The 22,884-nt window shown below is 44.1% G+C and overlaps 1 protein-coding gene across 1 annotated transcript in view; it reads left to right on the top strand.

Annotated features, from left to right (window-relative positions):
- The first annotated feature begins 5,542 nt into the window (after positions 1-5,542).
- KIAA2012 (KIAA2012 ortholog) overlaps positions 5,543-22,884 on the top strand; it is a 106,998-nt gene continuing 89,656 nt past the window's right edge. Inside the window, exons 1-3 of the mRNA XM_076005820.1 lie at positions 5,543-5,968; positions 7,182-7,454; positions 20,789-20,948. Coding sequence (XP_075861935.1) covers positions 5,885-5,968; positions 7,182-7,454; positions 20,789-20,948 — 517 coding nt within the window. The 5' untranslated portion in view covers positions 5,543-5,884. The remainder of the gene's footprint in view (positions 5,969-7,181; positions 7,455-20,788; positions 20,949-22,884) is intronic.

Consider the following 22,884-nt stretch of genomic DNA (forward strand, 5'->3'; position numbering starts at 1 on the left):
TTCTACAAACTCATGATCTCTCCACCATAAATTTAAAAGCTTGCAATTACTGTGAGTGCTCCTACTAATAAAATGGTGCCCTGAGCAAAGGCATAACTAAATATTTTAGACTCCCAAAGCAAACCCTTCATAATGATCTATAATAAATAGATCTCTAGTCCTCTCCCTCTGAACTGGATGGGCCATGTGGCCATAATTTATACCTAGGGAGAGAAAGGAAGCAGGGATTCAATACTGACACTTTCTTCCTTGCAATGATTCTAGAGTGTTTTCTTGTCTTTTCTTCTGTCAAATCTGCCCGGGCCACATGAGAATTAGCCCTAGTCTCTGAACAAGACAAGTAACTTCTTTTTAGCAAGTCTGTTTTTCTTCTAGCAAGTTTAGAAAATTCTATCTTCTACACTGATTCTGTTGGTGCCCTTTCAGCTGTTGTATACTAAACCTTGGGTTGGCCAGCACCTTTAACCTATGGGTCTAAACTTTTTGCTATAGTAAACTACTAACTACTAAAACAGGTGAGTGATTGTTTTAAGACAGGTTCTCACTCTATTTCCTGGGCTAGAGTGCAGTGGTGTCATCATAGCTCACTGCAACCTCAAACTCCTGGGCTCAAGCGATCCTCCTGCCTCCCAAGTAGCTAGGCATGTACCACCACACCTGGCTAGTTTTTAAAAATGTTTTGTAGAGACAAGGTCTCTCTCTATTGCCCAGGCTATATTGGTCTCGAACTCCTGTCCTCAAGTGATCCTCCCACTTCAGCCTTCCAAAGTGCTAGGATTATAGGCATGAGCCACTGCACCCAGCCTAAAACAAGTTTTGACTTAATTCTCTTCTTTCATATATTTTCATACTGGCTCAAAGATTATCACACATCTTTTGGACATGTTGAAAACCAAACAACAAAGTATTCATTCAGCAGCTACTATATGCAAGGGGTGCTATGGGGAGTACTGAGGATTATAAATTGTAATCCCTGTCTGCCAAAGACTTAGGGCTAGTTGAGGGTATAAAACGAATGCAACTGGAAAGAGCCTTAATAACACAGGGTGGTACTGCTTGTCATATACACGACCCATATTTTTAAAAATCTTTGTTTTGACTTTTTCATGCAACTTGTCTTTGGTGCTCATGGTAGATAACTATGGATGGCTCTATCAACCTTTATTCTACCTTCCCTCTAGTGCAAGAGCTTAAAACACTGAAAATGTTATTTCCTAGACTCCCTTGTGAGATAAAATGATGAGAAGCGAGTTGAGGAGATCTGGGCGTATGGAGGCAGCACGGCAGCCAGACCAGAGGTCCAGCGTCCAGTCCCAGCTTCCTGGCTGATGAGGGTTCTGTGGTGGCCACAGTCATAGCCGCTTCATGACAGCTGGACATTAACCATGATGGAGCTTGTTATGAATAGTTCCTACCACCCTGTTACAGAAGTGGGAAGGACAACAAGCTGGAATTAGGACCAAATTTGGACGAGATCTCATTTCCCTTCTGGTTTACTTCATGGCTTTGTGCAAATCCTTTCATTTCTCCGTGCACTAATCTTTCCTCTTTGGTTAACAAGGGCAACACCAATGACTCTTCTTGTATACTGCCCCTGAAGACAAATAAAATTACTAGAAAACACTATTGCGCTTCTTTTCAAAGGGGGATGATTCTGACATTACCACATGGGCCTTCTCCAGAGTGACATTCATTTACCCTGAGTACTCTGGAACGAGGGATGAATTCCTGAATGCACTGGGAACGTGGCCCTTGAAAAGCATCTATTTTCTTTGTTTTGTGTGGTTTCTATTTATTTACAGAATGCCCTGGTTATTCATGATACTTTACAAACCATAAAAACAAAGTCTCCACCCTGCAGAATTTACAGTGTAATTCAAACAGACATGCTGCATGGACTGACAGGTCAGGCGTGCCAGGGGATGGTGTTGGTGTTGTATAACATGGGTGTGGAGGGGTTCTTCTTGAGTTATAAATACTTTCCAGTTACAAGGGCCTTTCATCTGGGATCCCCAAGCACTTTAGAATGGCAATAACCTTGATTGCTTTCTAAATGCACTTTCCATAAACTGTTGTGGAGACTGAGTAAATGCTTTTAAATGTCTATTAATTGATCTGTGGACCTGTTCATTGTCCATATTAAACAGAATATATGTAAACACGACAGTTTAGGAGAGGCCCACTTCGGGCTGTGGCCTGGCTGCTCACAGATTACAACCCTAGAGGAGCCTCGTAGCCTTGCCACAGCTTTGGGAGGGCCAAATGGACACCTGGGCACTGTCCTAGGGGAGACGCTCACTCAACCCTCGGCTCAGAAAGGCACCTCTTGGGGCCTTGATTCACTGTTTATGGATGAGTTAACATTTCAAAGTCAAGTGTGCTCAGGGAAAGAATTTCCACTGTAGAAACTTGGAATAATCCCTTGGCTAACGAGAGTGGTTCTCATTTGGCTCCCAAGGGTGCCATCCAGTTTCTCTTAAGCTACTTTACTCTCTTTCTTGAGCAATAGCATTTTCAAATGGTAATATTCATATTTCATTGCAGCTGGTGTGGAGTTTCTATGTCTCCCTCAAAGGCCATTTAGCAAGTGATTATTCCTGACCTATTTGACAAGTTCATTCAAATCCAAGGGAAGACTGGCCTGGGGATGCAAGTCCTGAAAGTTCACCCAAACGTTTGTGAGATAAGCATCCCTCCTTCTAGCCATCCTTAAACACTTCTCAAGTTATCTTTCTAAAAACCCAGATGGAATCGCATTACCCCCTGCTTTAAAAAACCTGCCTGAAGAATAAAATCCAAATGCCTCAGCAGGGTGGATGTGGCCTTCGTGGCCTCAGCCAGCTGACCTGTCTCTCTAGTTTCAGCTCTGTCCACGTGATCTGCAGCTTTGGCCACACCAGATGCCACTTCCCCAGTGACCTCAAACTTTCCTGTCCCTACCTCCTGCCATATCCTCTTTCGTCTTCCCTCCTTGCCTTCCACTCACATCTTCCTAGTAAACGCCTGCTGTTTTGAGCCTACCTCAAATGTCCCCATCTTCATAGCCCACCGCTGTCATGCCCCGCCTCCATCATGCACACGCAGTCACCTCTTCTCCTGGAGCACGGCCTCGTCTCCACCTCTGTTGACACAGCTGCCACGTCGTTTTTTGGGTACTGGGAGCTTCTTGAGCCCAGTGGTCGTGTCTCAGCAAAGTTCTGCTGAAGGGTCCTTTGTGCACTTTGAAGTGGTGGGGAAGATAAAGGGAGGGAGCAACTGTAGCCCAAGACCCTTGTAAACTATTTGGAATCCTGGTTTTGAAGGATTTCTTCTCGCCTGCTGTGAGGCGGTCACTCCACAATGATGCTGACCAATCCACTTTCAGGTTATGAAGTGCCAAATTCATGGGAGGGGGGTGCTATACATTTGGAAAAAAAGATTTTAATTGTGGTAAAATACACATAACACAAATCTATCATTTTAGCTATTTTTAAGTTTACAGTTCCTTGGCATTAAGTACATTCACATTATTGTGAATCCATCTCCAGAACTTTTCATCTTCCCAAACTGAAACTCTGTACCAATTAAACACTGACTTTCCATTTTCCTGTCCCTCAGCCCCCCAGCAACCACCATTCTATCTTCTTTTTTTTTTTTTTTTTTTTTTTTTTTTGAGACAGAGTCTCGCTTTGTTGCCCAGGCTAGAGTGAGTGCCGTGGCGTCAGCCTAGCTCACAGCAACCTCAAACTCCTGGGCTCGAGTGATCCTTCTGCCTCAGCCTCCCGAGTAGCTGGGACTACAGGCATGCACCACCATGCCCGGCTAATTTTTTTTATATATATATCAGTTGGCCAATTAATTTCTTTCTATTTGTAGTAGAGACGGGGTCTCGCTCTTGCTCAGGCTGGTTTTGAACTCCTGACCTTGAGCAATCCGCCCGCCTCGGCCTCCCAAGAGCTAGGATTACAGGCGTGAGCCACAGCGCCCGGCCTCATTCTATCTTCTGTCTCTATGAATTTGACTATTCCACCTCACATAAGTGGAATCATACACTGTGTATGCTTTTGTGATCGGCTTATTTTACTAAGCATAATGTCTTCAGGGTTCATCCATGTTGTAGCATGTGTCCAGATTTCCTTCCTTTTTAAGGCTGAATAATACTGCGTTGTATGGTATATGCCACATTTTGCTTATCCATCCATCTGATGATGGACATTTGGGTTGCTTCCACATTCTTGTTCTTGTGAATAGTGCTGCTCTGATCATGAGTGTTCAAATATCTCTTTGAGACTCTGATTTCACTGCTTTTGGGCATATAGGCAGATGTGGAACTACTAGACAATACAGTAAGTCTATGTTTAATTATTTTAGAAACTGCCTCACCATTTTCTACAGAGGCTGCGCCATTTTACATTCCCCCCAACAGTGTACAAGGGTTCCAGTTCCTCCATATCTTCACCAACATTTGTTATTTTCTGTTTGTTTTTGAAATAGCCATCATAGTATGTATAAAGTGGTATCTCATTGTGGTTTTAACTAAATTCAGTTTTGAGCATTGACTGTCTTGATTCCCCATGATAAATCCAGTTTTGCAGCATGACATCTGTTTGTTCTTCAGACATGAGCCTGCCTCTGGGGAAGGGGCCACAGAGCTCCTGATTGAGGCTAAGTGGGCCTGCAGCCTGTTATACTTCTTTGTATAGGCCAGCAGGGGGCACTCCCACAAGACTGCCAGGGTAGTTTCCCTGACCGATGGCAGGGCAGCTTGCTTTTCCAGACCAAAGCAGCAAGCTAGAGCACCAGCAAAGGGATTGTTTTGTTCTCTAACCCTCTTCCCTCCTGTCCTGTGCTCCTGTGCTCCTCACAGTGTCAGCATCAAAGAGAACCAAGCATCCCAGGCCATAACGGCATTTCTCAAAGGGGGTGCCACGGCATTCTAGCAAGGCAATTCTTCATTATGTAGGACAGTCTCTCACACTGCCAAAGTTCGCATCCCAGGCCTCTGCTAAATTCCAGCGTGGCTCCCAGTTATTGTGACAATCAAAATGCCCCTCACCCACCTTTCCAAAGTACCCTCCTCTGGGAATGGGAGTTGCCCAGTTTGGAGCCAGGCATGCAAAGGAAAGAGGAGAGTCCTGGTATCCCCCACTCACTCATGCAAAGCACCAACCACCATAATGAGGCCTCGTGCCCAGTCGCGGGGATGCTGGAGCTCAGCCAAGGAGAACGTCACTATTGGCTTTAGGTGACCTAGACAACTCCTGGAGTCTGCTGATGGTTAGTTGACAGTGACAGGCTCACATATCAGGAGAAAGGGGGAGATGCTTTCTAAAGACACCCCAGTGTGGCCCCCACCCCACACAACCAGGGCTTGCAACCTGATCCTGGTCCCTTCAAGGTCCATTGACACCCCCCTACCCCCACCCAGTGAATGAACACTGCCCTCAGCCGCCTCTGCCTTGCCTGGGTTGGTTTAAGGGACTTCCTTTCCCTGTGCTGCCATAGCAACCGGGAAACAACCTCCACTCACAATGAGAAGGATGGTGCTGTGGCCCAGATCTGTAGATGCACACGCCGGTAACAGAGCAACCAGGACCAAGGGACAACAAGGGCTCCGGCGAAGGGGAGAGAGAGAGGTTGCCCAGAGAGGAGACAATCCAGGGCTTGAGGAGCCTGGGTATGCGGTTTATTTTTCTTCTCGACAAAGACACACACTGTCTAAACTGTGTGGCTGGTTGTTATTAAGGAGCTGCTGTAAGAGGGAAAAATGTATTTAATAAAAGGCCCAGTGTTTGTGGTCTTCTTGGGCTTGCTGCTGAGCTTTGGAAATCTTGAGGTGTGACCAGTTTTCAGCCTTCAAAACCAAGATGAACTGCCCTTGAGAAGGGGTGGTCAGAAGGGAAATATGTTCGCGCTCTCTCTCCTGAGCCGGGGACATGGGAAGTTGGTCCAGAGCAAACAGAAGTTAGAAGTCTATCTTGAACCAGAGGTGAGTCTTACAGCTGAATAAAGGCACATTTTGGGGGTGGGGGAGGAATGCTCTATTTTCCATCTTGGGGTGAACCATGTGTGTCTTGGTTTGTGTTGTTAGTGAGGCGGGCGGGAGTCCCTGCTAGATCTCCCCTCCTCCTTCATGAAACACAAGAAAATAATGTCGTTTTCTTGACACACCAAGATTGTCACTGAGGCCCTCTTCCTTTCACTTGCACACTGACTTACTCTCTTGCACTTGCACTCAAGCCTCCTTTGCTTGAGACCAACAGAGATTCCAGATTGTCTGGAATTTAGATGGTTTGGTTCAAGCCCAGAATTTCCACCTGGGTTCTAAGCAAGCTGATGGTAGTTTGGTTTTTAGAAGTTGTGCTCTGTGGTTGAAATGCTGGGTGTTCATGCCATTTTAATGGCTTCCTTGAACTTTCTGGAATTCAACCCACAGGACTCATATTTAATATATACCCAAAAAAAAAAATCTCATTTTAGAACATTTTAAAGAGGTGGCAAAATTCCCTTGTCGTACTAGAATTTTATTTCATTGTATCCTGCCAGGAATAAGAAATCCACTGGGAGCACTTTGCAATTTGGGGGTCAGACAGAGATTTCCATTGTCATGGTACCTTGTCATGATATTTGACCTTTGCTGTGTTAAAAGGCATATAAAGTTTCAAAGGACCTCTATGGCCAATGGCATTTACTTACTTACAAGATATGTAACCACTTTATGGGCTCCTAAATAGCCAAATTAGGTAATGTTACATAGCATCTGGAATGCATAGGAATTCTCCCTGTGTACAGCTGAAGTAGTGGTGGGTTGGAATGGTTTTCACCTATTTAAACTGCCAGCTAGTCCAGGTCTAATTTCAAAGTTATCTGCTGCTCTTGATAATTATGACTACTTACTTGCATACCAGGAAACTTTAATTGGCCTGTAACCTACACTCCACCCAAGTTAAGCCTCCAAGGCATGAATGGCTCTCCTGAAAGTTGTATGGGGTAAAATAGAACCATGGCCTGTTTTCTGCTAATTTTGAGATGTGAAAAGAAAAGCAGTTGCTAAAAAGAGTAATTGTGTTGTTGCGTGACACCGTGTGAACAAGTCAGAGAAAATCAGTAACTAAAAAAATGTCAAACACCTTGCACGAGCAGTATTTCTGTAGAAAAGTCTTCCACAATAGCTCGATCTAGGTGGCTTCTTTCCATTGCAGGATTACTTGAACTGGAAGTCCCCAGAAGATTATGTGCTGGTCGGAAAGCCTCAGGATGAGGACAGTGCCGACCAGCACTCCTGGCGCCTCTTTCTTCCTAAAACTTTCAGCACTAGGAAGGGTGCCTTGATCCTCTATTCGGAAGGTTTGGCCGTATCAGCATGGACACCAGAAGAGAGGAGAAAAGGCTCCTACCTCTCCAAAGGTCACGGGAGGAGGCTGCGCACAGTTCAAGAGCTCAAAGAAGCCATCCTGGCATACGGAAGGAAACAGGTAGGCGAGAAGGCCCTTGGGTTTGGGAAAGGCACTAGCTTGTGTGTCTTACAAATCCAGTTGCAGCTTTGGGTATAACTTCTTCTTGGACCCCAGGGAAGGTATGAAACTCTCAGACCTCCATTTCCTCATCTCTAAAATGGGCCCTATCTGCTGCGTACAACTGTCAGAAAGCTTAAATGACACTACGTATGTGAAAGGGCTCTGAAAAGCATAACAGGCTATATTGCCAGCACTTTGTGTTTTCCTTTCAATTATAGCAACACAAAGTCCTTTTCAGCATTCAGACAGATTCAGGCCAGCAGACATTTCAACAGAACCCTTGAAACCCTGTCTCATAGCCACAAGCATCATCAGCCCATCTCTGATGTTCTTGGCTTTGTGGAAATGAGAGGGAGAACACTTTAAATATTTACCTTGAGCCCTTCAGCGTCTGCAGGATAAGTTAATGACTCTTTCCATTTTGAATTTAACATTAAGGGAAAACCCCTGTGCTCATTTTTCTGATTCATGCTTTTTAATGTCTTATGAGATGTACACGTGCCCTTGCTTTATGTAACTGCATACATCAGCCCTTTGGCTGAGGCCATAAGACTGTCTGGGAAGATGTGTCACTATAAAATTCTAGGTTAGAGATGGTGGGTTACTCACTGATTTGAAAATCTCTGCTAACCTCTCATCCCCCCGCTGAATAAAGTCGTTAGTTTCTTAGACTAGGCTCTTCATGCACTGGCTTTCTCTTCCATGTCTAGCCACATCTCCCAGCTGTTCCTACCACCACCTCAACCATGGACCCCTCAAGGCCCCACCCATGTGACCAGCTCACCATTCCCCAACACCCATGTCCTTTCATAACTCTATACTTTTGTACATGTTTCTATAGCTGGCAAACTCCTACCCATACTTAAAAACACAATTCAAATGTCATCTCCTCACTGAGGCCTTCTCCCACTTCCCTAGGCAGAGATATCCATGGCTCCCTCTTCTGCAAACATTCCCATACCATTATGCACTGAGATTTATCTCTTTGACCATCTGTCATTCTTGTTGGAATAACATCTCCAAGGCGGGGGCAATGTCTAGATCGTTTCCAGAAAATAGTGTGTTCCCATAAATGTTTGTGGAATGACTGAATCAATCATGCATGAAACTTTCAATCTCCCAGACTCATTCTTGGGAAATTTATCACCTATCCCTTAGCCTACACAGAGCTTCCAAAAGGTAAGATCCCTCTGCCCCCTGTTATACACAAGGAAACTGAAGCTCAAGGGAGTTGAGTGATTTGCCCAAGGCCAGAGAGCCAGTAATGACAGAGCTAGGATTCTCCAGGGCCAGCAGGCTTTACACTTTGCCCTATTGTCTGTGGACTTGAAGGGACTCCCAAGGTCATTGTGCCTGAGCCTTGGCCTGTTTGTGCCCAGGTCCCCTCTGCACCCTTCCCCTACTCTGCTCTGTCTCACAGGCAGGTTGATCTCAGGCTGCATACAATTCCACAAATATCTGTGTCAACTGGCTTCAGATTGAATTTGCCAATGGGAAGCATTGGGAGGAGATTAGAGAGGGAGAAGAAGAGGAAAACCAGGATGTTTTCCCTCCTACTCTGCCTCAGGTGACAAGAAGCATCAGTATCACCTCTGTGGTCCAGCTCCCAACAGACAGGCCCACTATGGCCCAGATACCTCCAGGTGACTCCATCAGCCCTTCTCTCTCTTTCCTCCTAGCCTAGGGGTGGTGTCCACTTCTTGATACTACTGATCTCAATATTGCTTCACCATCTGCTTGGCTTCTAAGCTCTCCAATCACCTGTGTCATGAATTCCCTAAATTAAATTCCTTCTGTGTTTAAATATTTAGAGTAGTTTCTATTTTCCTGGTTGGATGCTGACTGACATATAGGTTAACTTCCCAGAGTAAGAATACCATGCACAGCTCTCAGATGCTCATCTATCTGGCTAAATACTTCAGGCAACAGGGATCTTACTGGTTTAGATCTTACCAGATGAGTCCATTTGGGAAAAGCTTCATTTTGGTTTAGATATGGGCTCAAAGAAAATAGTTCCTATCTTCCCATGGTATCCACCTACTAGATGTGTACCCCATACCTGTATGAAACAGAACGCTATAATCTAACTCCAAATGGGTCAAAGGGAAATACTGCAAAGAAATCAGAAAGAAAAGAAAAGGTTTATAATAGTAACATGGCAAGAATTTAAGATTAAAAGACATAGTAGATTAAAAGAGGAGGGGAAACAACTCAAAAGGGATTTGAGATTAAAGAAAATGAACACCTCAGAAGAAGAGAGTTTTGGAAAATAGTACTATCTGATTATGTATACGACAGACTAACAAAAAAATTTTTGAAATCACAATAGCCAGAGCTGGGAAGGCTATGGTGAAATAGCAGTTTCATGCATTAGAAGCACAACTTCAAATGACATTTCTGGAAGGCATTTTGGCAAAAGCCTAAAAAGGGTTTTGATTGATATCTCTTGGTTCAGCATTCTACTTCTAGGAACTTGCCCTAGGAAATAATCAGAGATGTGCCTAAAGATTTATGCACATAAACATTTACTATAGGGTTATTTATTACTATGCAAAACACTGAAAATAATAAATATCCAACAATGGAAATTGATTGGATAAATTATGGTACAGTCATATAATGGATTTTGAGTCAGGCATGTATTAGTCATGAATACCATGAGAAAATATGCACAGTGTATTTTTTAAAAGCAGATTATAAAATAGTATTCATATAATAAAAATACCAATGTTCATTAACATTTTTTGAGTATTTACTATCTTGTTGCCACTGTTCTAAGTGCTAAGTATAACTAATTAATGCTTTCTAACACTACTATTATCCATTTTAAAGCACATAGAGTTTGAGTGACTCACTCAAGATTATACAGCCCAAATAGATCATCACACCAGAATTTGAGACAAGGCAGCATAGAAAACGTTGCCTCTCTACTATAATGTAATAAAATTGAGTATGCAGTCACAGAAGAATACACACCCATGTTTTAACTGTGGCTTAGACTGTAGGAGGTGGGATTATAAATCATATTTTAATTTATACATTTCTTTTCACCAAACATTTTTTAAACCTGGAATTTTACAAATAAAATAAAAATCTATAGCTTTGAAGGAGGTAGACAGTTGACCTTACAAATCTAGATGGGAGGATCTAGGAGGGAAACAGAATAGCAAATAGTGCTATAAATTGAGCCTACCAATAACCACACCATCTGTCCCTCTGGGTCAGTATTTCTTTGTCCAAATAGGATAGTTCCAAAGTTAAAAATGCTACACTCAAAGTAAAAGAGCCAAAGTAAGGAGGGGTAAAAATGGTAGAGGGGAGCTAACCAATACCCTAGTGCTGCTTACAGAAGGATTTGCATTGGCTGGACCACGAGTCAAGAAACCTGCATGACTCAGGCCCCATTCAGACCTGTGAGAATCACGGCCATCACAGGGAGGTACAATTCAATGTTTAGAGCATCTCACAGCACCTCTAGTTTTTTGTTTTGTTTTGGTTTTTTGAGACAGAGTCTCACTCTGTTGCCTGCACTAGAGTGCCATCGCATTAGCCTAGCTCACAGCAACCTCAAACTCCTGGGTTCAAGTGATCCTCCTGCGTCAGCCTCCCAAGTAGCTGGGACTATAGGCATGCACCACCATGCCTGGCTAATTTTTTGTACATTTTTAGTTAGCCAATTAATTTCTTTCTATTTTTAATAGAGACAGGGTCTCGCTCTTGCTCAGGCTGGTTTCGAACTCCTGACCTTGAGCGATCCAACTGCCTTGGCCTCCCAGAGTGCTAGGATTACAGGCGTGAGCCACCTCGCCCGGCCAGCACCTCTAATTTGATCTATGGCTCTGATGGCACACATGTGGCAACACAGCTCAAGTTTATAGCTCAATATACATCCACTGTTAAACTTTCCTGATGGCCCAACTTCCTAATGAGCAAAGATAAATGTTAAATCAAGAGATCAGATGTCAGAGTTCTTAGAATTCTAGATACATAGAGATATGTTGCTTGGTTGGTTTTGTTAAACAAAACAAAATCTCATTCAACATTTCCAATGTTAAAACCATTCTTCTTGAGGCCTTTAATTTATTTAGCTTCCCATTATTTAGAAATCAAATAGCTATAAAACCTAAATGACCATATTTGGAATAGTATCTAAATGGTAGTCATACTGATGCTCTTGAGGCATAGCAGAAACCTAAAGTGCCTCTCAAATCAGAAACATTAAGTAATTTTTGCATTGTTTTAGCATTTCTTATTCTTATATTTTTAGAATTTTGTAAATCTAACAATATTTTTTAAATGTCCAACAATGAGACATTGATTAAATAATGTATTAAAAATAATTTGTTTTAAAATTCACTTCACAGGGCATGCCATGTCTCTATCCCATTGAGGGATCAACAAAATTTAAATAACTATGATGGATTTCAACCAACATTGTACAATTGTTGCTCAGTGACCATGGGGTTCCAGGATACCCCTTGGTTCCAGGACCAAGGATCAAGATTGGTTCCATGACCCCCTAGGGATATCAAAATTCAAGGATGCTCAAGTCCCTTATATAAAATGATGTAGTATTTGCATATAACTTAGGCATATCCTCCTGTATACTTTAAATCACCTCTAGATTACTTATAATATCTAATACAATGTAAATAGTTGTTATAATGTGTTATTTCTATTAGTATTATTTTTATTGTTATGTGTTTATTTTTTTTCAAATATTGTCAATCCAAAGCTAGTTGAATCTGCAAATGCAGAACCCAGGGATACAGAGGGCTGGCTGTGTTGTTACCATTGTCTCCCTATAAGTGTAGTTACATTTAAGAGATTAGATAGATAGATTGGCAGCCTTGTTCCATTAAATAATCACCACTCATTCTACACCGCCTAATAGCTCTCTACCTCGTAATACTCAAGACACTTAACTCTTTGGTTGCTGTTTTCAGCCAATGTCCAACCCATGATGGACAGTTTACATTATCAAATAAGAAACTATTGTGAGAAATATGTCTTTTGAATCAAGTTGATTTTCCCATCCTAAACATAATAGAGGCTCATACAAAATAGGAAAATATAGAAAAGGAGAAAGAATGACAAATTATCTATTTACCTGTTCAGCCAAAGATCAGGAGGATGAAGTTTCCTTTATAAGTCCTGATCAATAACCTGCTACTTGCATGACAGTGACCCTAAGAAGTGAGAAATGCTCTGATGGCTGTGAACATGTTAAGTAGGCACCAAGGCGGTGAAGGGGAGGAAGAGTGATTTGACTGTACTCCTTTTTCCTAGTGTGCTTCATTTGAGCAGGTCCTGGGAGCCTTTAATAAACCTAGAAGTAGGAACGATCAGGAGAGAAATATGGTCAGGCCTGCCTGCCTATGAGGTCAAAGGTAATGTCAATAACAGCTAAACTTACTGAGTGCTTAGTGTATGCCAGGCATTTGATCTGTGTAACCTTACACAATCTACACAAGCCTATAAGCTGGGTGCTAGCATTTTATAGGAGGAAAACCTGGGCTTGGCATTAACTAACTTGCCCAAATTACTCAGCTCAGGGGTAGAGCTGGAATTGGAGCCCAGACAACTGATTCCAAAACTCCACTGTTTCTTTTTTTTGCCTGTCCATTTGATATCATATTCAAGAAATCATTGCCAAAGCCAATGTCATGAAGCTTTCCCCCTATGTTTTCTTCTAAGAGTTTTATAGTTTTAGTTCTTACATTTAGGTCTTTGCTCCATTTTTAGTTAATTTTTGTACACAGCATAAGGTAAGAGTCTAACTTAATTTTTTGCATATAAAGTATGTACTTCTGGCATCCTTGTTTGACAGATAAAGAAACTGAGGCAAAAATGGGTCAAGTAATTTCCCCAAGATCACACAGCTAGTAAGTCATAAAGACAAGGATTCAAATCCAGGTAGACTGAGCTCTTACAGGAACTTGAGCCTAATTTTTGCTGGTTGCAATTTTAGTTGTTATACCTTTATGCTTGTGACATATGGCTGGTCAAATTTTTGATGCTGAATGGTTTGGTCAGGTATCAAGCCTTGTTACAACACTGCAATAATGAGGAAATTCAGACCACTTCATGATCCTCTTCTTGATGGCTTGGCACCCGGGAACATGTGGTTACCAAAGATATATGGGAGAGAGAGTGAATATCATGTGCACAGAATCCCCAAAATTAAACCTGCAGAGCGAGGGTCTCGCTGAGAGTGGTGGTGTATGCACAAGGCTGATAAAAGTCCGACTGGCTTTGGAGAAGGCTTTCCAGGCACAGCTATTAGTAGCCTCACATCTTTCCCCTCCCACCCTTCCCCCACCCCTACTCCAGTTGCACTCACCTAGCAGCCCTGAGGCTGGCTCCAGTCACACCCGCACAGGTGTGACAACAATGGGCAGTCACCCTCTGTCCTAAGGCTTGGCTTTTGCCAGAGCACGCTGACTCCAGCAAGCCTGACTGAGGGGTAGGAGATGCCGGCTGTGCTCCTCCTGAGAGGACTTCCAGGTGGAGCGGGCACCTCGGAGCACAGGTAGTTGGCGTTAAAGTGCAGACATTACTGGGTCTTCCCATTCAACTGAGCTAACATCTAGTAGTTATGAACTAGTGCGAGCCTAGCACAGCGCCTGACACATGACAGATGCTCAACAAATATTGCTGGATGAACATACTAGTTATCAGGGGGAGGCTGCAACCTCCACCCACCAGAAGGGCACAATCTGGTGAAGGAGGCACATTGGTGCACCAGTGACACTTGATACAAGGCAGTCCATGAGAGGAGCTAGATTATTATTATTATTTTTTTTTTTTTTTTTTTTTTTTTTTTTGAGACAGAGTGTCACTTTGTTGCCCAGGCTAGAGTGAGTGCCATGGCGTCAGCCTAGCTCACAGCAACCTCAAACTCCTGGGCTTGAGTGATCCTTCTGCCTCAGCCTCCCGAGTAGCTGGGACTACAGGCATGCGCCACCATGTCCGGCTAATTTTTTATATATATATCAGTTGGCCAATTAATTTCTTTCTATTTATAGTAGAGACGGGGTCTCGCTCTTGCTCAGGCTGGTTTTGAACTCCTGACCTCGAGCAATCCGCCCGCCTCGGCCTCCCAAGAGCTAGGATTACAGGCGTGAGCCACAGCGCCCGGCCTAGATTATTATTTATTAATATGCCGTGGAAGTATGATGAAGTTTGAGATTGTGACTGCCTCTTACTGGGAAAATCTAGAGCAGCTTCTTAGAGGAGGTCGAATTTGAGCTGAGTCCCATGGTGGAGATAAGTGGAGAGAGACCTCCTAGGCATAGGTGAGCGGAAGCCGAGAAGAAGGTCAGGGTAACTGGACAGGCGTGGCTCCTGCTGGACATGTACTTGGAGAAGTGGGAGGGCTTTGCCAGGCAGCCCTAGGATTTCTGGGCTTCTCTCTTCACCCCTCCATGGACTCCTGCACACAAAGCCTGGGCCACCCTCTGCAATAAGGTGGCAGCTGGCTGTCTGGGCCTTTCTTGCTGTCCTGGGGACTCTGGCGCCCTGCCATCCTGTATCTGCTGGGTGGGAGAACAGGCCCCATCCTCTACAAACCCTCAGCTGCCAGCACTTGGATGAAAGGACAGGACAGCCGATGTGGGGGCAGGGACAGGTACATGGAGGTCCCTTCACCCCTCTGTGTCTGGAGACCTGGTGGCATCAGGGAGGTGGCCAGCCCGAGCAAGCTGTTAAAGGAAGGACTCCCAGCGGAGTGTGGCTGACGCCACAAGCTGGGGGTGGCTGGCAAAGCCAAGGCAGGCCTGAGCAGTCGGAAGGCATCGCAGCCAGCCTCCTGCTGTCATGTTTATTTCCCTGTTCCAGAAACGCCCTTCCCGGCTCCCTTCTGTCTCCTTTTATGTTTTAAAGCAACTTCGGAGCGGGTGCTAATTCTGGGGAATGTTAGGGAAGGACTGGAGAAATATGTATGAGAAGAGGGTAGGTGTAATAAAAGTAATTAATTTCTAACATGGTTTCTATTTGTAAATATAATCTAAGCATATTACTAAAAATTTAATTTTATATAAAAAAAGAATTATCTGTAATCTTATACCAAAGACCCTAATACTGCCATTATTAGTGTTTTAATCTATTTTCTTCCATTCTTTCCATCATGATTATACATACATAAGAGACACTTTTTTGAAGTTGTAATCATCCTATACATGCTCTCCTGTATCTTGCTTTTTCCCACATAAAATAGTATTCAACACATTGGAAACAAGTGAATAGATTTTACCCTGACTGGTCTTCTTGGTAGCCCTACGCAGGCCTTGGGTTTCCCTCAGTGCTCCAGTTTATCCAATGAGATATGATGTTATTAACCAACATCACAGGCATAATTTGAGAAATTACTAAGAGAAACCAGAAAAGTAGGAAAAACTTGAAGAGAATGTGGTAGGCAGAATGCCCCCCCAAAGATATCCGTGTCCTAATTCCTGGAACCTGTGCATATGGTAAATTACACGGCAAAGGGAAATTAAGGTTGCCAATGGAATTAAGGTTGCTAATCAGAAGGCCTTAAAATTGGGAGATCATCTTAGATTATTTGGGTGGGCCCAACGTCATCCCAGGTCCTCAAAAGTGGAAGAAGGAATGAGAAGGGAGGACCAGGGAGCTGGCGGCCTAAGAAGGATTCAGCCCGTTGTTGCTGGCTTTGAAGATGGAGGAAGGGGCCACAAGCCAAGGGATGCTGAAAAAGCCAAGGGAACAGTCTCCCCTAGAGCCTCCAGTATCACAGACCTGTCAACACCTTGATTTTCGCCCTGTGAGACCCGATTCAAACTTCTAACCTCCAGAACTAAAGGGAATACATTTGATATTGCTTAAGCCACTAAATGTGTGGTAATTTGTCACAGCATCAATAGGAAACTACTACAGAGGCCAAGATCAGCTTTCAAGCTCTAAGTAAAAATCTATATCAATACCCCAAATTCCAGGACTAGGTTTCCCTAACTCTTCTTGGCAACTCCCTGCACCACTGAGCAAGCTTCCCAGAACCAACCTGGTGCTTCAGACATACCCACTCGTGAGAAACAACAAGGGGTCTTGTCCGGACTCAAACAGCGCATCGTACCACTCACACAGGGGCTGCAACACCTGGGAAGAGGCTGATTCTTGCTGCATTCAGAGAAAAGTCAAGCAAAGCAAAGATTTTTAGGGAGTAAGGGAAGTTCTAATTCAGCCAGAAAAGATATCAGGTCTAATAGCTCCATATTTCAGGGCCTAACACAGTGCCTGGCATATAAAAAGTACCCAACAAATATTTACTATATGACCAAATGAAAAATGGAGTGTGTGGGCCTGCCAGTTAGCTTCCAACATCTTGTCTACAATTCTTTCTTTCATATCCTCTGAAAAAAAGCCTCAAGACCTTATGGGGTTGAATTTTCCTGGCTTTTTTTGCTCTTGAAGTACCTGCCACATAAAATGTCCAGACATCAAGGAGTAGTTGATGTTGTCTGTTTGAATTCCAAGCATTCATTTAATTTATAAACTCCCAGAGAGTAGAGCCATACCTAATGAATATTAAGCCATACTTTCTTTTATCTGTGACTCATTTTATTTATTAGTTATCAATCTGTCCTATTTGTCCCTTTTCCTCTAGTGCCTCTTCTCCACCCCTTGAATCTGTACCAGCTTCAAATCTGTTCCTTCCATATTGTATCTATGCATCAGAAATACTTTTGGCTGAAAGCAACAGAGTTCTTGATTATCAGTGGCCTAAATCAGGAATCAGCAAACACAGATCCCTGGCCAAATCCTGCCCACTGATTGTTTTTATAAATAAAGTTTTATTGGAACACATTTGTTTACATAGTGTCTATAGCTGCTTTCACACTATAAGAACAGGTCAATTGACAGTAACAGAGACTATATGGCCTGCAATAGCTAAAATATTTACTACCTGGCACTTAAAAAAATCTGCCAAACCCTGATTTAAGCAATAAAGAGATTTAATTATCTCAAGTAACAAAAACTTTCAGAGTAGGAGTTCCATGCTTGCTCAGCTGCTCTCCAACGCCACTAAGAACTCAAACTCCATCTTTTCCTTTCATCATCCTTTGAATGTTGGCTTTTCTTCCTCTTGCTTGTTAGCGCATGTCCACAAGATGGCTCCCATACTTCCAGAGGTCACATCCGGGTCCAAAGCATAAAGAAAGGGGCCAGCAAGCCATCCTTGCATAGCTGTTCCTTCTCTAAGGAAGCAAAGACTTTCCAGAAGCTCTCCAGTAGCTTCCTCTTAGTCTCATCGGACAGAACTAGGTTACATGGCCACTCCCAGACACAATGAAATCTGGGAAAGCAAGGCCCTCCTGTCTGCCGGTTCCACATCCTCAGATTCAGCTAACCGTGAAGGAAAATATTTGAAGAAAAGAAAAAAAGCAAAAAATAATACACATTAAAAAAAAAAAAACAATACAGTACAACAACTATTTACATAGTATTGATATTTACATTGTATCAGGTATTATACATAATTTACAAATGATTTAAATATATGAGAGGATGTATGTCGGTTATTTATAGGCAAATTCTATGCCATTTTACATAATGGACTTGAGCATTCTTGGATTTTGATATCCACAGGGGTCCTGGAACTAATACCCCACAGATAAGGAAGGATGGCTGTATCTGGGAAAAGGGTTCTGTTAACAACAAAAAAATGGGGATTCTGTTAGGAAAAAGAAGTGAGAGGAAGAAGTGTGCAATTAATAGTCTCCCCACACCCGGGACAAGGACAAGGATAAAAGACCTAATATTTGTTGACCACCTACTATGTGCTGGGTACTTTACATACTTCAGCTCATTTAATCTTCACCCTGAGGACACTTAGGGATTATACTGGGCCCACCCAGATAATCTAAGATGATCTTCCAATTTTAAGTGAAAGTGCTCAGAGAAGTAATTAACTTGCCTAAAGACACATGCCCAGGGGTGGGGCTAGATGTTAATGCAAATCCTGCTCAGTTTCCTTCACTGGGTTCCCCTCACATCCCATGAGGAGTGCTGAGAGATCAGAAAGTGCTTTCACATGTGCGAGGCAGGCAGGGCGGGAGGCCAGGAGGGGTGAGAGGAAGGACCCTCTCACCTGCCAAACACTGGCACAGTGAGGCACATTTTGTTTACACTATTTCATTGACAACATCGAAAAGCCCTAAAAAGTGGGTATCATTGGTATTACAGATGAGATTATATAATTTAAGTGATTCGGAAGTGACAAGGCTGGACAGGCGTAGTGGCTCATGCCTATAATCGTGGCAGTTTGGGAGGCTGAGGTTGGAAAGCAGGAGGCTTGCTTGAGGCCAGGAGTTCGAGAAGTGGTGGGCTAGAATTGGAACTGTTCATTTAGTTATTCATTTCCCCACAGCATCGAGCCCCTGCAGTGTGCCAGGCACTGTGAAATTTGACTCTTGGGTTGATTCCAAAACCCATGAACTTTCTACTCCCTCCACCATGCTATCGGCTCCATTTTAGAGAGAGGTTCAGAAAGGTTCTGGGGCTCACCCAAGATAACAAAGTTCCTACAGAACAGAGTGGGCCTTCAACCCAAACACTCTGGCCCTAACTCCAGAGTGCCCTTCCAGGCTGTCTCCCTAAGCTGTCCCCTTCCCGGTCTTCTGCTTGTGCTTTTTTAGACCCACTTGATGTCTCCCTGTGTCTATTGTTCAGGCTCTGCAGGCCCGAAAGACTGATGTGAAGACTGTTCTCAGAGGCAGGAAGAGATCAGGTGCCTGTAGAATGGGTTTCAGGATGCTGGAGCCATTGAACTGCTGAATTAATCAACCCTGGTACTCTCCAATCTTTGGTCTTTTTGTTAATGTGAGATGATAAAACTTTCTTTCTCATCGTTCAAGCCTATAGAGTCAGGTTTTACTGCATCCCAACAAGTGTGAAAATGTTGGTCACTGGTCTTCCAGTTCTTACTATCTGGAACACTGAGGCCCCTGCTTCAAAACCATCTTTACTTGCTTTGACATCATGCTGGTTCATGGTGCTGAGTTCTAGTCCATTGAAGAGATGGAGGCTTTGCATTCGTGTGGCTTTTGAAGCCCTGGATTCTGGTTCCAACCCCACTGCTAGCCGGCTCAGCCTTTACCCTCTCTCTTTCCAGGCTTCATTATTGCCCTGGGGGAGCTGCTTAGCCAAGGGGTGGTGAATGGGACGCACGCCCCGTGCCAGTTCTCTGGGACACCATGTGGATCACGTTCGTGGAGCATCAAAGAGTATACACCATATGTTTCCACTCACAGAAGAAACTAGCCCATGGTGTTAGAAATCAGAATAGTGACTACCAGGTGGGGAGGATGATGCTGTCTATAAAGTAGCATATAAGGGAACTCTCTGGGCTGATGGAAATGTTCTGTATTTTGTTTTCTGGGGTGGTTACAAAGGTGTATACAATTGTCCATTTTTATCGAAGTGAACATCTAAGCTCTGTGCAAGTTATTTAAATTATGTGTCAATTTCAAAAATGTTTAAAAGAGAAAATGGATTCTGAGATGGCATGTAGTTCAGCAGTGAAGAATGCCATGACTGGTTAGCGACGTCTGCCACGGACAAGGGAGGGTGGAGATGTCAACACAAGTGCCACAAGTTTGCTGTTCTTGTGCTTCAGCAATGGTCTTCTGAGAGTTTTTATATCACTTATAGGATTATAATGCAGTGGAAGTTCTTTGTATAATATAAATTCCTAGCCAAGTGTGAGATGTTATTATTCACATTTATTCTCCACAATGTCTTGCGCAGTGGGACTGACTTTGGCAGGTAGGTTCCCAGAAAATTCTCCCTGGCTGAAATGAAATGCATCAGAGCCAGATATTTTCAAAATGCCAGGCTCCGCATGAGCATGGACATGGTCTGTCTGTCCCATTATTCACATTGCAAACATTGGATGCCAGTGTGGATCTGCGAGCCGGCTTCCCCATGGCACTAAAGAGCCATTTTTGAAGGTACTAAAATGATTTCCACAGGCTGAACTAGGTAATGTGTTTTCATCTGAGGCTTTTATCCTTTTCTAATGTTCTATCTCAAGATGGGGTCTGGTATTTATCATTTCTCCCTCTCCTTCCAACTGCAAATCTGCAGGGGCCTTTCAGAGCTTTGCTCTGTGGGCTCTTGGTTTATGTCTATTAGCTGCGGCATCTGTTTTTGGTGCTTTCTGGCACCTTGCGGGAGTCGCCTGGATTACTGATGAGGACTGTGCTAACCAGCCTGTATCACTGAGAGGCTCAGGGTTCCGCAGCTGTGCTGTTTCCTGACTGGTGTCCCCACAGAGGGAGCAGGACAGAGCCTGGCAACCGTACCTCTACTTCCGAAGCCAGCTGGAGAGCCAGGCCCGGCGGCAGATCCAGCCCGGGTATTCAGCCAAGAGATACCTCCGAGGCCTCTTGCAGACGTGGCCCCCTGACACCATGTACAGACTCCAACGTGCAGGTCAGCGGGGAAATGGGGGGGGGTGCTTCCAAGCTGCCCCACCTTGCATTCTGGTGTAAGAGTGTGTTTTCCATCAAGGCCTGATGGATTTCAGGCCCAATTTTCAGTTAAAGCAAACTCCCCAAGCTTGGTAGCCCACAAGCCTCTATCACGGCTGCACCCTTTGTCCTCCCCACATGTGCAGAGGGAAGGACAGCCTGGGGTCCTGCCTTCACTCCCACCCCTCACCCTCAGCAGCCTCACACTCCACATCCCAACCAGAACTTTCTTCCCAAATCCTCTGCTCAGAGGCCTCAGAGATCCTGCAGTTCAACATCCAGCTTTTACAAGATGAGGGGGAAAAAAGGACCAGAGAGGCAAAGTAAGTTGTCCAAGGTCATTCAGGCAAAAGCAGAGCTGAGACCAGAAATCAGATCCTCCCTGCAACCCCAGCTCCATATTCTTCCCAGCATTCCCCTGTTCCCCGTCTAGGGTGATCTCAGCTCCTTCAGGAAGTGACATGTTAAGCCTCCTCGTCTTAAAGATAGCGGCTCTCCAACACGACCACTTAGGAGTGAGATGGACACCCTTCTGCTGAACAGAGACCCCAAATGCGCTCTGCAAAGGCTTAAAAAGGAAAATGGGAAATGGTCAGGGAGCAGAGTTGCCAGATTTAGCATGTGCACACACACTCCTGCCCCCTCCCCACCCCTCCCCTGCACGCAAACAGTTAAATGTGCAATTTGGGACATACTTCTACTAAAAAAGTATTCGTTGTTTATCTGAAATTCAAACTTAACTGGCCATCCTGTATTTTATTTGGCAAACTTATTGGGGACAAGAAGAGTGAGCAGAGGACTTGCCAGTGCCCAGTCGGCTGTTTGCCATGTCTTCAGCAACAGCAAACAGGCAAGGCCAGAGGGAGACTGGCTTTATAGGTTTACCCTGAGAAAGGAGAGAGAGTAGCTCTCTCCCCAGAAAGTGGCAACTTGATGCAAAATGAGAGCTGTGGGCTTGTCCAGTAATTGGTTTTACTTTCATGGCAGTTCCATGTATTTAACACTTGTGAGAAAGAGCCTCTTAACCAAAGATGTGTTTATCACTGGGTGGGACAGAAGGCAGAGCAGGCCACTGTCCCACAGCCTAGGCCCAACATCTTCAAGAATGAAGGCCCTTTTTAACATCAAAAAATATCTCAGACCCCTCTGTGGGAGTCATATGGCTAAAATATGTGGTTTAGGAAAAGAGACATGCACATGTGCATTCTTGGGCCCCTTGCCATGATTCCTTGCCAAAGACCCTCTTGAAGGTGAGGCTCTCAAGCTGGAGACACAATTGCCAACAGCCCCAAGACCCCTGCCACCCTCTCCTCTCACATCTCAGAGGTCACCACCTTTGTGATGCTAGTACATTCTCTGGTCCCTTCTCTGTGTCCCTATGATAAATCTGCAAGCCCACATCTACAAAGGCTTCTCTGACAACTCCAGTCAATACTGAGCTCCTCGCTTTCTGACCTTATGTCACATTGACACTCAGGGCCACACAGTTGAGTACAGGAGAGCTTTGTCTCGCCAATAGACTGTGAGTCTATTAAAAAGGGCCCATGTCTGGTTCCTCTGTATCTACTGCATTGCCTAGAAGAGGGGTGGGCCCATTGGTAAGCTCTCAAGAAATAGTTGCAGAATGACTGGATTGAGAAGGCTCATGGCGCCTACAGAAGCAAGCAGGATACATCCACTACCATCGGGTCTCTCCTCCTGAGGCAGGAGGAGCTTTTTACCCAGCCCACAGGAAGTAGCCATGTTTTCTCCACCAGGGAGACCCAGTTCTTGGGAATGAGGGAACGGAGCAGCGTACATGTGGCACAGGACCAGAAGCACCCAAGGCACTGTATAGAGAAGCCTCTGTGGGTTCTAGCTGATTGCTTAATCCCTCTCATCTTCTAATTGTCTTCTGT

This window comes from Microcebus murinus, chromosome 8 (genome assembly GCF_040939455.1).
Source record: "Microcebus murinus isolate Inina chromosome 8, M.murinus_Inina_mat1.0, whole genome shotgun sequence".
In the NCBI taxonomy this organism is placed as follows: Eukaryota; Metazoa; Chordata; class Mammalia; order Primates; family Cheirogaleidae; genus Microcebus; species Microcebus murinus.